Here is a 12,963-nt window from a genome sequence, read left to right on the forward strand (position 1 = left end):
AGAATTATGCAAATGGGTCAAGTACCAAATGAAAATGTTAACTTGATTTATACAGAGTTTAAGTGCACACCAGGCTGCACACAGAAGAATTCTGTCAAGCAACTAGGTTAGAAAATCAGCAGTGTAAGGCCCAGAACACAGCTGTGAGAAGATGGGCATCAGGTGAATTTTCAGACTGGAAGGTCTCCTAGGGGTGACTTCAAGTTACATTGAAGTGGACACAATGAGCACGCAGAGCTCCGTGTTCACGTTTGTAGAAATCCAAACAGAATCAGAGAAGGAGCTGGAAATCACATAACTCAGGCAGGATCAGCTGTGTCTGTTATTCACAACCTTTTGTGTTTAGCTTATTCCTAAAAAGTCTTGCAACAATGAAAAACACAGAACCTCCCATGAGTACGCTTTCTTTGTTTATTTCAGAGCCTTTGTGATGCTATAAATTCTGTTGCCAGTGCTACTTTTCACCAGTTTCCCTAAAAGTTGCTTAAGTGCTCTTAAGTTAAAAATTAATTCTGCAGCAGCGTTTCAGTTCTTCGTGGCAGTACAGAGCCTCAGGAAAGTTTCTTTAACAGTATGGCAAAGTTTTCAAAATTCACAGTGACGAACATTGCTGCGTTACCTTTTTGTTAACAAAGTTACAGCTTACATTAATAGTAACACATCATTATGACCTGTGTTAGATAGTAAATATCTTAGACGTGACAAGATGCATATAGATCACCTGGGCTAAGTGCACTCAACAAAGCACAGTTGCAACCAAAGGTTTGTGAATTAATTGAGAAAATTGCAAATCAGGTAGTCAGCGAAATAATTCATTGTCACATCCAATCAATAAACTTTGTAAATCAACTCATTTAATTCAAAAAATGATCTATATAGATCAAGCAACCAATTAAACAATTAGCATACACTTTGCAATTAATTAATTTAAGCATCAATCAAGCAATTAAAACTCCAAATTTAAACTGCAGAGTTTAGAAATATACTGCCCTGTGAACGTTCAGGCTATATATGCTGGCAGATCTACAATAAGAAAGAATGCTTATTTTCAGCTAAGCAATTTAAATATTAATATTCCAGATAGTATTATCATGTTTTCCTAATAGTAAAAACTATGTTTTGTATATATAATTTCCTATGGAATTTAGTATGTGGGAATGAAAGGCTGAGATTTTCTTCTATTTTTTCTTCACGCTGTGTTTGTTTAAGACTTTCGGTGTTAATTGGTTCTTGCTTGTTAGTACTAAGTTTTAACTGCTTTTAGGTGTTGGAATTTTTAGATACTTAGAAAATACAGCCTTTCTACTAATTGTTGTTACTGTGTCAGACAGATTTTACTTTTCCTGTAGTTTACTCCTTAGTTTTTATTTATTACATTGTTTACATGCCTGAAAGCATTCTCTGCCTTTCAAGTGTATATTCAGGGGTTTTTTTGTATATATTTTTTTTCACAGTTGCTTGATCTACGAGCGAAATAGATAGATACTGCTTTTTGTGTCTTTAATTCTAAAATTTAACAGTCATATAAATAAATACATTTTCACAAATGGTGAGGTAGTACTTCCGGCTTTATGAAGACTTGAAACTTTTTGTGGACCTGGTGTAGTTCAATCACTGTTGGTCTTTTGCTTCCACTCCTTTTAATGATGAAGTAAGACTTGCTGCCTTAATCCGAGGTTTTGTTTTTTTTTTATTCCTACATGATTATGGTAGCAAGATATGGTGAGACATACTAATTTATGTGCCTTTGGTGGCTTTTAAGTATATTACTCCTGTATTAAGTGTGTGCTTATTTGTGATACTGCTGATACTGATCTGCTGAACTGAATTGCTTGCCTAGCTTCCCTCCCAAACGGACCCGTTTTTTGTTTGTTTCAGCGATAACGTCAATGCCTACTGTCTCCACATTGCTGAGGACGATGGTGAGGTTGACACAGATTTTCCACCCTTGGATTCCAATGAGCCCATTCACAAGTTTGGCTTCAGCACTCTGGCATTGGTTGAAAAGTACTCCTCTCCCGGCCTGGCAGCAAAACAGTCGCTCTTTGTTCGAATGTGAGTATGGGTGCTAACTGTCCAAATCACTGTGAAGCATCTGAGCGTCCATGCCACCTCCGCATCTTTTATCTTCCCTACTTTTCTTCATTTGACTATAGCAAAATTCAGGGGGCGCCATGCATTTATGTCTTTTGCAGACGACGCCACGGTCTGGAAGGTAGGCAGGTAAGAAAGTAAATAGGACTGGCAGCGACTCGGGTGAGTCTGCGTGTCTGAGTTGAGAGTCTGAAAGTACAGAGAAGAAAATAAGCCATTCTGCACGTGGTTAGTGTGGAAAAACATTGAACTACTGCACTCCTGCTGATACATACCTGGGGTTTACACTAAGTTTGAGCTCATAATCCTCATTTTGCTCCAGCTATGCTGCTTATTTCCTAAAACTATGTTCTGAATAATAAATGAAGTATGCATATAATAGCTTGAGAGTGTTAAAGTCATTCATGTCGGATATCCTTTTCAGTAGGTATTAAGAACAGATCTGGCTAGTGATTTTTTAATTGCTATTGATTTATTTATTTAAACTATTTCAGGAAAACGTGTTAAATTTTAGCAGAAGATAAGTACGTTGTTTGGCATTCCAAGTATGAGAGACTTCAAAACCTTCTTTCTAAATCTGATAGCCAAAACAGTAACTTTGTGTTTTAAGACTTAACTGGGAACAGATCTGATTAGTGGGCTATAAATAGTAAGTAATTTTATATACAATTAGTTATAGAGTGTAGTAATAACAGTGCTGACTGAGGAGAGAAATGGTTAGTCAGTAGGCATGCCAGTTAGAATAGGACTGGATGTGCCATTATAAAGTTCAAAAAGAATCAAAGAGGATGACCCCGTCCGCCACGTAGTCTGGAAGCTGTTTGGTTTGTTGCTCAAGAATTAGCTATATTATTATCAGTAAATTAGTCTTTGAGTGATACATGCTGTGCTTGATCACTTATTTTTCTTAACTTCTTTTTTTAACTTCTGAGTGAAAAAAAAAAAATAAAACTATCAGATGGCCTTAGTAATTTTTCCAAAATAGTGGTAAGATAAGCCACATCTTACATGGGAAAAGTATGTATTGTTTGCATCTCTCAAAGTGAAAATGCTAATAGAGTTTTCATGGTTATTGAACCTTTTTTTTTTAATTTACAAGAATTACTTATATTTCAGAACCATACGGATGCTTCCAGTTTTAATACTCAGACATCATAAAATATTTCTGACCTGTCCAGTTATTTTTACAGTCTTTATTGTGGAATGTGTTTCTTAGAGACATTTAAAAGCATTCTACTGAAAGAACTTTTCAGAAATCCCGTGGTGTATTTCCCAAAGGCCCATTCACTTCGTTCCACTGCGTTAGGTCACTGGAAAATAAAATATTCTGTCAACAATATTTACAAATAATTTATTCAAGGCAAACATATTCGGTTCTGCTGAACTGGATGCAGTCATGTAGAAGCCGATACAAGGAGGGGATGAGGCAGCCTTGCCAGTCAGATTACAAGGCCCTTTTTCCATTTGTACACGTTACAGTCACGCAGCTGAGACAGGCAACTGACTCTTTCGCCTGTGGGACTGCCGAGTATCTGGTTTCTTCCACCTGACTGGAGCATGCTGGATGTTTTGTCTGAAAGAGGGAATCTCTTTCACCTACATGCATTGCTCTAAAGTCAATGCTACTGCCATGAAATTGATTTTTAATTGACTTTTTTCCTGATAAATCATCCTTTAAAAATATCTTGTTGTTTTCTTTGTTTTGTTTTCCAAAGTACTGAAGTGAAATACAAAGAGTTACTTGCGGATTACCAGGTGCTTATTAGGTGGTTCTAGAGACAGGTACGGGACTGAGCTTCAGCAGCTGCACGAATGGCAGCAAGCCATAGGCAAAATAATACTGGTTGTAGCAGAGTGGTGGGAAATCCTCAAAGGTTCAAAGTCTTCTAAAGAGCTTATCAGGAGAGGAAGTGTAACTTTTCTGTAATGTGAGGGCAGCATTATTGCTAATAATAGTAGACCGATATACATCATTAAGATGTAACTCCAGGATTTGGTAGTATCTTCTTAGAAAAATTAAATCTTAAGTGGCCTTTAAAAACCTCAGGAGTTGGATCGGTATTGCTTTGAAATACAGTATTATTCTAGTATATAATGTGGGAACTCTAAAGCACAGGAGAAGAAAATTTAACATTAATGCATCTCATTTTGTAGACTATTCGCCAGAGTTTTAGAAAACGTGTTTTTTTTCCCCCCTCATTCTGTTTTTATTTCACGTACTTCCCTAGCTGATAGAAAGGCAGCCCATTCAGTTTGCATAAGTCAGTACTTCTAATTCTGATTTCATTTCCTTCTTGGCTGTGGTCCTTCTCTGGAAAGTAGAAAACATTTTTGTGTGATTATACTGACAGAGGTAACCAGATAAGAAGTTCAGATGAAAGCCTCTCATTGCTAGTTTTAATGTTTAAAATATCTGTTAAACCAACGTGTTCTGTATTAAATTGTAGTCAACTAACGTCAGTATTTGCAGAAATACAGCGTGAACACATGTATTAACATGAAAAATTCATGAAATTTCATGGTAGCCTGCGGTTTAAATTGGAGAACTCTTTGCATCACTTACCACCAGATTTGTAAATGGTCTTTGCACTTCGTAAAGCAGCAAGGGGCGGAAGGCCCTTCAGAAAGGAATTCCTGTGTGGGGAGAGCCAAAGCCTAGGGAAGCAGTCTGCCCTGGACCTGCACAAGTTGCTCCCCAGCAAAGCAAAGGAGTACAAATCGGGGTGGTTTGAAGCAGTGATTAAGTCTGTTAAATTTGCCTTAAAGTAATAATATTGTAAAGAAAATTGTCCAGTGCAGCACTTAAAATTATTAATTTTGTAAGAAGCTGAAATTTAAAACCCTTGCTCTCCCATTGTATGACTTACCAGCAGTGTCTTTGATAAGTAACAGGGATTTTCTTTGCTTGATTAACCTTGTCATGCAGGTGTGGTTTTTATAAGATGCAAATGAACTTGTTTGGCTTCTGGTGTATAGAAAACACTTCCAGTTCACAGGGTATAACTTACTTCAAGATAATCTTGTATTTTCAGTATCTGCAGAAAAAAAAAATAAATCCATCAGGGATATGGCAAGTTCTATTCTAGTTGCAAGGAATAACAAAGGATTATGAGTGTTCGTGGCAGGTAGACCAGGTAAGAAGGTTCTGTCATCAGTAGTTCCTAAACTGTTGATTATTTCTCATCTGGAAAAGAAAACCCTTTCTTTCTCCAGCACCACCTACCTCACTTACTCCTCGTTGTCTGTACTTAGTATGTGAATCGCGGTTACAATTAAAATTAAACGAACACGTGATGTCTCTGATTCTGGACGCTAGCTTGGAGGAGCTAGAACCGGCGTTCCTGCCTGGAGCCCAGAGACGTCGGCAGGATCCTGGCCCTGCCAGCAGTTCTGTCTGGTGCCTGTAGCAGAACTGAGGTCCAGCTGCAAATCCTGCAAAAGAAATGTGAAATCTTTATTGTAATGTGGGCTTGTGTGAGTCCTCTGTGCTCTAGCTGGGGAGGTACTGCAGATTAGAAATAGGACAACTGCATCGTAAGTAGTAGTGCTTCTCTGAGGGGTTTTTTTCCTGTGTCCACGTGTTAATTCAAATTTGCTTGTACTTCCTATGCAGATAGTTAATCAGAAATAGTTAGATTTAGATCAGAATTTTTAGCGTGTCGCTTAGAATTGAAAACTATTTGATCAAAAGATTGTTAATACTGTGAGTTTAAAAGTATAGACTCTCTTATTTTTATAGGGGTTTGTTTTAAATTCTACATCTTCCTTCTCTGTTATCCTAGTAGTGCATGTAATTGTGTTTTTATATTTTGGACTTTTTTTCCCTCATTCTGAAGTATTTCAGCTGGTATGTCAGGTTTATGACCTGTAATGTTTGTTAATATTGAATCACTGCTGCAAAAACCTGATGCGTCTGAGAAGCTTCATGATGAAGCATGGTGTTTTTACTTCAGATCTCACCTATCCTGCATGTTAGATATATTCTCAGATGTAGTGCAGTCGCAGAGCAGACACTATGGAACCTCACCAGGGACCCCGTTTCAGCAGGACATATTTGAGCAGAAACAGTTTGCAGAACTTCATACACTTAAACTCCTGCCAAGGCAAACTCTTAGCCACTTGAGTTAGTTATAAATACCCAGTGGCAGTGGTTGGAAGTAGCCCACAGTGTGTTTTATATTCTGAGCTGAATGTGAATGTCTTTGTGGTTACATAGAGTAGTAAATAATTGAGTTTGATTAGGGAGAGGGACCTCATTATCCCCCCACCTGTGCCCAGCTGGTAGGGGAGGGTCGAAATGAAGCCATTAGCTGTCTCTCTTACTGGCATCTCAAAGAGCTCAAATACATCTGTGTCTTATTTTCTTTTCTGGCACAATCAGTCGAGCAAGCTAAGCAGGCATGACCGAATTTGGCAAGTTCCAAGGACTCTGGCAAAGTTACACAAGGAGAAGACGGAGGGCAGCCATTCTGGCTTCTAACTGCCCATTAGTCTAGCGAGTTATGTTTTTGGAAAATGTCTGTTGTGGGAAGGAGTGCTTTGTCCAATGTCAAACACGGCATTCTCAAACAGTCCTCTTTGATGTCGAATATGATTTGTCGGAAGGAGTCAAACAAAGCACTGCATTCATGGAAATGCAGACTCCTTGAGATGATGAAGTAATACCTGAAAGACTTTGAATGAAGGTAGCTTAAAATAAATCCGTACTATCGTTTAGGGGTTTTTCCTTGGAAATTTTATTATCACAACTTGACATACAATATCTAATGGTGTTTCTAGGAGTTGTAACTCAGCTGCCAGTTGGCACATAGATGAAATTTGGCATACAGTTCCTCTCCTCTGTAGCACCTTTTTCTGTTTTAATATTATGTTTAAATTGCTTTGACTATTATATATATATATTTCAAAGCGACACCTCTGTTATACCTGGTAGATTAAGGTTTGAAGCATTTTAAAAATACCAGGCTTTCATAGTACATTTACAAATTCAATTCAAAGCTTTGAAATGTGTATTTTACTTAGGTTACAGAAACACTCCGCAGAAAGCCTCTTACCAGTTTTCACATGGGTGTAGGTAATCGGCAAAATATATATTAGAATACTCATAAAATGCAAACTTAAGAAAGTTAATGTAGGTTCGAAGTGAAGAAGGTGGGCCCCCAGGACAGCAAACAGGGAGGGGTAGGATCCCCAAGGAAGGAGTCAGAGCAGGAAGCTGATGTGTTACCTGTAGTAGTGTCAAAATGCAGACAGTTAAGCCCAAAAGCACACAGTATTATTTAAGGCTAACATTAGATCCACCAAATCAAGGTCATTTAGGCTCAGAATTAAAAGTATGGCTGGCAGCCATTCTGGTTCATATCACCGTGCACTTTATCCTAAAAATCGCCCAGCTCAGGTTAAGCACATTGTGTCAACGGGGACTTTTACTCTTAACTTTGACTCTGTGCTGCTCAAGTGGAAATCATTATTAGTCATTCCCTGACACTTTCGGCCGTGCCAGTCATTTTCTGCTGTGAGCTTTAAATGCTATAAATGTCGCTTCAGAAAAAAAAAAAAAAAAAAAAGAAAAAAAAAAAGATCCGAGGGACAGCTTTTAGAGAAGTTGTTTCTCATTCAGAACAGAAGCCTTTCATCTTCTGAGAGGTATTTCTTTATTTTTTTCACACAAGTCGAGCCCATGGAGAGGCCACTGCCAGTTTCCGTGCCGCTCCAGCCACCTCCCCCTGGCAGCACCCGGCACCAGCCCGCTGCGGCTCTCGCTTCTTCTCTTGTTTTCTTTTTCTTCTTCTGAACCTTGCCACCCTGGCTCCAGCACTCAGGCTGTAAAAGAAGATGGAAAGCCAAGTTACCGCAGAATGATCACTATCATTAACATTCACGGGGGGTTCACTTATCATTCCTGACTGCACAGACATGGCAGCCGTTATGAAACGTCCACAGGTGTAGCACGATGATACATATTACATTGTGCCACAATGGATTTATGTATTCTGTAACAAAAGAAAAGTGTAATGAAAAAATACAGAAGGTAATCCTTTATTCCTCCACAGCACAATTTATCAGTAATGCCTGTGGATGATAAGTGCCAGGGATTTCCTTTGCTTGATTTAACCTTGTCACCCAGGTATGTTTTTGCAAAATGACAGAAAATATAAGCTAAGGAATTTCTTTGGCTTCTAATTTGTAAGCAGCAGTTTTAATTGGTAGAATGACATCTGCTTGTCTGTCCTGTTTCCTAGTGTGTTGACTTAGGATAAAGGTACGGCACGTTAGCAGAGTAAGCTAACACATACGTAATTTATACTCATAATTAGGAAATGCTGGAGTTAGGCTGGGTGAGGACAGTTCATGTGCGCCATCAGCACAGAGCATGACCGAGAAGCTGGCCAGGCAGGGTGGGCGTGCGTCTCCTCCGGAGGAGCCTCCCTGTGCTGTCGGCCCGTGAGGACGCCTCGCTGCCGGCGGGTGATGCTCCAGGTGCCGCAGAGCAGGGGTGTCTCCAGGGCTCCCCACCTGCCCCGGCGCGGCGGCACAGACCCCCAGCGCGGCCTCGGAGCTCGCCAAGCACCGCAGGGCGTTAAGCGAGGTGGCACGGGTAGAGGAAACAATGCTGCCTGCTTATTGAACTGCAGCGAAGGAAGGGAGGGATAGTGCGTCTGAACTCTGACCGGCATTTCAAGCGCTTCTGGCTGCTTTCCAGAGCAAATATCCAAAAGTTTACAAATGTGGGGTGCGCTTTACATTTCATTGCTCTTGCCAAAGTTTCACTTACTGGATAGCACACTAAATATAGTAAAACACAGAGGTTTTTCTTATTTTGCTTTGATCAGTAAAATAAACTTTTAAAGATTGTTCTGGGATGAGATCCAGCTTCTGAGGCAAAGAATGGCTGGGGCTCAGGCATGATTTAGTAATAGAGTGTCAGGAAAATCAGGCTGACAGTTCTCAGGCCAGCTGCTCAATAGAAAGAATCGACCGAGTCAGGATGGGCTGAAACATGAGCAGGACCGACAACAGCATGTGCTCTTTAACAGCTCAAGTGTCAGGAACTGAAAGACAATTTTCCATTTTCAGGAGGTTCCAGATACGTCTTGGTTTTAGCAAACCCGAATTAGGTCAGCGGTGCTCCACGGCCGCGATTCGCCTTGCACACAGCAGGAAGCAGGGCTGGTCCGCAGCACCCAGCTCTGTTTGGGAGAAAACACATGGCAGAAACACCTCATGCTGAAAAAAATAAAAGAAAAATTAGAACTCTAGTTGTTTTGGCCTTAGAATATTTTGGAAGGCTTTTTTTTTTTTTTTCCCCTGCAGTATTTTGATTTATTGTCCTGTATTTTGGTTGCAGTTCTCTGGAAACCTTTTGGTACTGCAGCGTGTTGTATACATTACCTGAAGGCGCCAGATGCCTTTGAATCTGTGCGCTGCCGCTTGGTTCCAGTTTTTCCTCAAACATCATGTCATTTGCGTACAAGGGAAAAGGTAGTTCCTTTGGTTTCTTTTTTTTTTTTTTTTTTAAGTATAGTACAATTCTATGAAAGATTTTCATTTTAAACAGTCCATTAAATTTAGCTCAGGGGGTCGATTCAGATTAGAGCTGTGCTGAGGCTGGGTGGCCAGGTGGATGCCCAGGAAGCTGGTGGGGTGATCAGAAGGCGTCGGACGTGCCACAACACTCGTGCACGCTGCAGTTCTCTGTAGCAGTTGAAGGAAATATTTGCTTATCAGTTAAGAGAGCTTAGGAAGGTCTCTGCTTTTACTATGTGGTGGTAGTCAAAACCCCTAAATCTTTGGGCTGTAGGGCTGATGTCTCTCAATTGCAGAAATCCACGGTACTCTCATGTGGCAGCGTGCTCAGTTCCGACCGGTCCGTATAAAAAACATGACAGAAGTAGAGGGGAAGAAGTAGATACGTGAAAAGGTTAGGAATGTTTGTTTGAATATGAGTAAGATAGAGTAATAAATTTTGAATGGTCCAGAGAACATAAATTTGGGGCTTTTAGGCAGTTCCTTTTTGCCAGGAACAAAGAGAATTGAGAATGAACCTTAAATGAGAGGGGCTTGGGACGGAGGAGGAGGCCGCTGTGCAGCGCTGCCCCGCGGAGCTCCCTGCCGTGGCGGGCCGGGCACGGAGCCGGGGGAGGCTGAGACGAGCCCCGTCGCGTGTGGCTCCGTGGGGCAGGCGTTTGGGCGCTGGTACTGCGCCAGCGAACCAGGCACACGCGGAGGGGTCGAGCTCGCGCTCGGGGAAGAGGCCTCCCCGTGCAGAGGCTCCTCCGTAGCTGCTCTGTTGTGGACTTCTCAGCCATCCTGAGCTGAAGCAGCCAGCTCTGTACTGTGAGCAAGATACAAGGCGACAGCGTGTTTGTGGCTCTGGTATTTATCAGAAGAGTACAAACAAGTGGCCTGGTGGCTAGCATGCGCACGGGGCCCAGGTTCGCTGGGCGCAGTGCGTGCGCTGCAGCCAGCGGCCGGGACGAGGTGTTAATGCAAGCTGCTGCCTGTCCATCTAGGCTCTGTCGCGCTGTGCACTAGGGATGCCACATCTGAAGTGGTCTGAGCTTAAACTCGTGTTCCCGGCATTTGTGGCTTAAAGTGACATTTAATATGGTCTTGATTTTAATGATGCAATTGTGTTGCTTGGATTGCTTTTGACTGCCAGTTGCTTTTAAAATATTCCAGCTGTGATATTCATACAGAGCTCCACTCTCTGATTAAAATTCTCAGTTGCCAGATAAAAAGCTCCTCCTCCTGTCTAAATAGCTTTGCAAAACAGTTTTTTTTTTCATGCAGTGCAAATCTTTCCCTGTGGGTGCCTTGCAGCTCTCAAATTTCTGTGCTAACTGTCTGCAGTGACATCTACTGACATGAGCAGAGATTGACTGCGAGGTCTAAGGGGCAAAATTTACTGATCTATTAATCCAGCAGCTCTTCTATTATATTGTCATCTTCTCTGCTTCGCCAGTGATGCCACGTTCAGTATTTGGCAGTTGGTATCTTCCGTAACTACCTCACGCTGTTTCCCACGTTTCCTCCAAGTGTGGAATTCTCCTGTGCCCACAGCCAGGACAAGTGCCTTGCTGGCCTAAACCTTTCCAGGAGGTTTTGTGCCACAACGGTCACAAAAATATGTCCAAAAATATATTAAAACGATGCTATAATTTAATATTGCTGAAAAGTTGCTGTTACTTCTTTGAGTGTTTTCCTTCTACTTCTCCTTAATGATTTGCTACATCTGCCATTGGGACACGTATGAAAATGACATTGCAAACTGTTCCTCTTGTAAGCACTGTGAAATACCTAGCAGATACTTAATAATGAGTACTTGAGGAGCATTGTACGTACACTTGCTCATTTTTCTTTTTTAATGATGAATGCAAATTGATCAAAAATAAAGATAAATTAGGAAAGTCCTTGCACAGCTTGAATCTCAATACATTTTCTCCTTTTTTGTCTTTGCCTTTCTAAAGGAGTTTGCCGAGTTCCTCCTTTTAACTACCCGTAGAGCACAACTTTGTTCAATGCTGTGCCTGAAAAGTATTTTGCTTGAAACAAACAAAAAAGTTGTGGTGAGCTGCCCGATGATGATGATTTTGTAAAAATGCATGTGCATCTGTCTTGCAGAAATGCTGCTCATGGATTCTCACTTATTCAGGTGGACAGTATGAAGGTCACCATGAAGGATATCTTGCAAAAGGCCTTAAAGAGAAGGAAGGGATCACAGAGAGGCTCAGGTGGGTTATTTATTGTATTTTTTAGAGGAGAGGGTGTTTTTCCATGAGGATATTTTATATCACTTTTTAGCTGTTGTGAAAGATGCACGCTTTTTTCAGTGGGTGTTGTGATGCAGTCTGCATCTGCACTCTGAAGCAGTTCTGTGCACAGGTTTGTATTCTAGATACTGGCAAAAGGCAGACCGTAGAGAAACTGCGTGATGTTTGCTGCAAAGCAGTATATCCATTACTGCAAATATTTCTTTATGATAACAAAGCCATTTGCATTCAAGTCCAGCCAGCAGTAGCATGAGATGACGGGTGGAAGTACAGTAAGGCCAGTCCTTGATAGAATTTGACTTTTAGGTTATGTAAGAAAATGATGCCTAATATGGCTTTAAATAATTTAAAGGATTAGTTGTTACTTTTCGAGAAAAATAAAAATTTACTCTCCGCGGTGTTGTCAAGGTAGTACTGTAATAGTTAAGTCATATTAAAATTTTAAAAAAGAAAATTTGCAGAACTTGCATTTATATTTTACAGCAAAACCGTTCCAGGGTATAAATGCACATTCACATATATATATTAGTACATATATTTCAGAAGTATAAGGCTGAGAGATCTTTCCAGCAACAAGAAATAATTACTGTGAGAAATTGCACTGAGCCTTGTCACACAACAAAGGAACTTTAATATAAACCTATCTATATACGAGGTAAAGATAAGGATCTTGTCTTTGTAAATGAATGAAGCCTCCTTATATACCCTTAGTTTTAACTATGTGAAAAGAAAATAAACCCTTTTCTGTTTAGAAGTAGTAGTTCAGTGCAGTTTTTAAACGAGTGTATAATCTGTCATGGATTTAATTAGCTATCTTCAGATGAAAGCTGAAGTTTTAATAAAAGTTAGAAGAGATAACGCAGTGAAGGACACGGATGAGCTGTCTCAAGGCCATATTCCAAGGGAACGATAAGAGCTGTAAAAAATGGCAGAGGAGAGCAATTGAATGAAGCAATGAAAATCTGATTCTCGTAAAAAAAAAAAAAAAAAGTGCACGCGAGATGCTGGTAGGGGTGTTGTAGATGAGACCCGCTCGCGTCTGCGAGCAATTTGGCGGCTGGCCAGAAGTCATTGTTCACCCTCGGCTGTGGCGGCT

General features: G+C 40.6%; 1 protein-coding gene and 1 long non-coding RNA gene across 5 annotated transcripts in view; one reads left to right on the top strand and one right to left on the bottom strand.

Annotated features, from left to right (window-relative positions):
- MAPKAP1 (MAPK associated protein 1) overlaps window positions 1-12,963 on the top strand; it is a 105,588-nt gene that overhangs the window by 47,855 nt on the left and 44,770 nt on the right. For all 4 annotated transcript variants that reach the window (XM_080561409.1, XM_080561410.1, XM_080561411.1 and 1 more), the window contains 2 exons: window positions 1,879-2,055; window positions 11,719-11,828. In XM_080561409.1, the coding sequence (XP_080417535.1) occupies window positions 1,879-2,055; window positions 11,719-11,828 (287 nt within the window). The remainder of the gene's footprint in view (window positions 1-1,878; window positions 2,056-11,718; window positions 11,829-12,963) is intronic.
- Window positions 2,237-11,710, bottom strand: LOC308180198. Its single transcript, XR_013940807.1, has 3 exons — window positions 5,318-11,710; window positions 5,103-5,129; window positions 2,237-4,728 (listed from the first exon to the last, which is right to left on the bottom strand). It is a non-coding gene; the product is annotated as an uncharacterized lncRNA (long non-coding RNA).

Source organism: Anser brachyrhynchus, assembly GCF_964034855.1.
Source record: "Anser brachyrhynchus genome assembly, chromosome: 19".
Classification (NCBI taxonomy): domain Eukaryota; kingdom Metazoa; phylum Chordata; class Aves; order Anseriformes; family Anatidae; genus Anser; species Anser brachyrhynchus.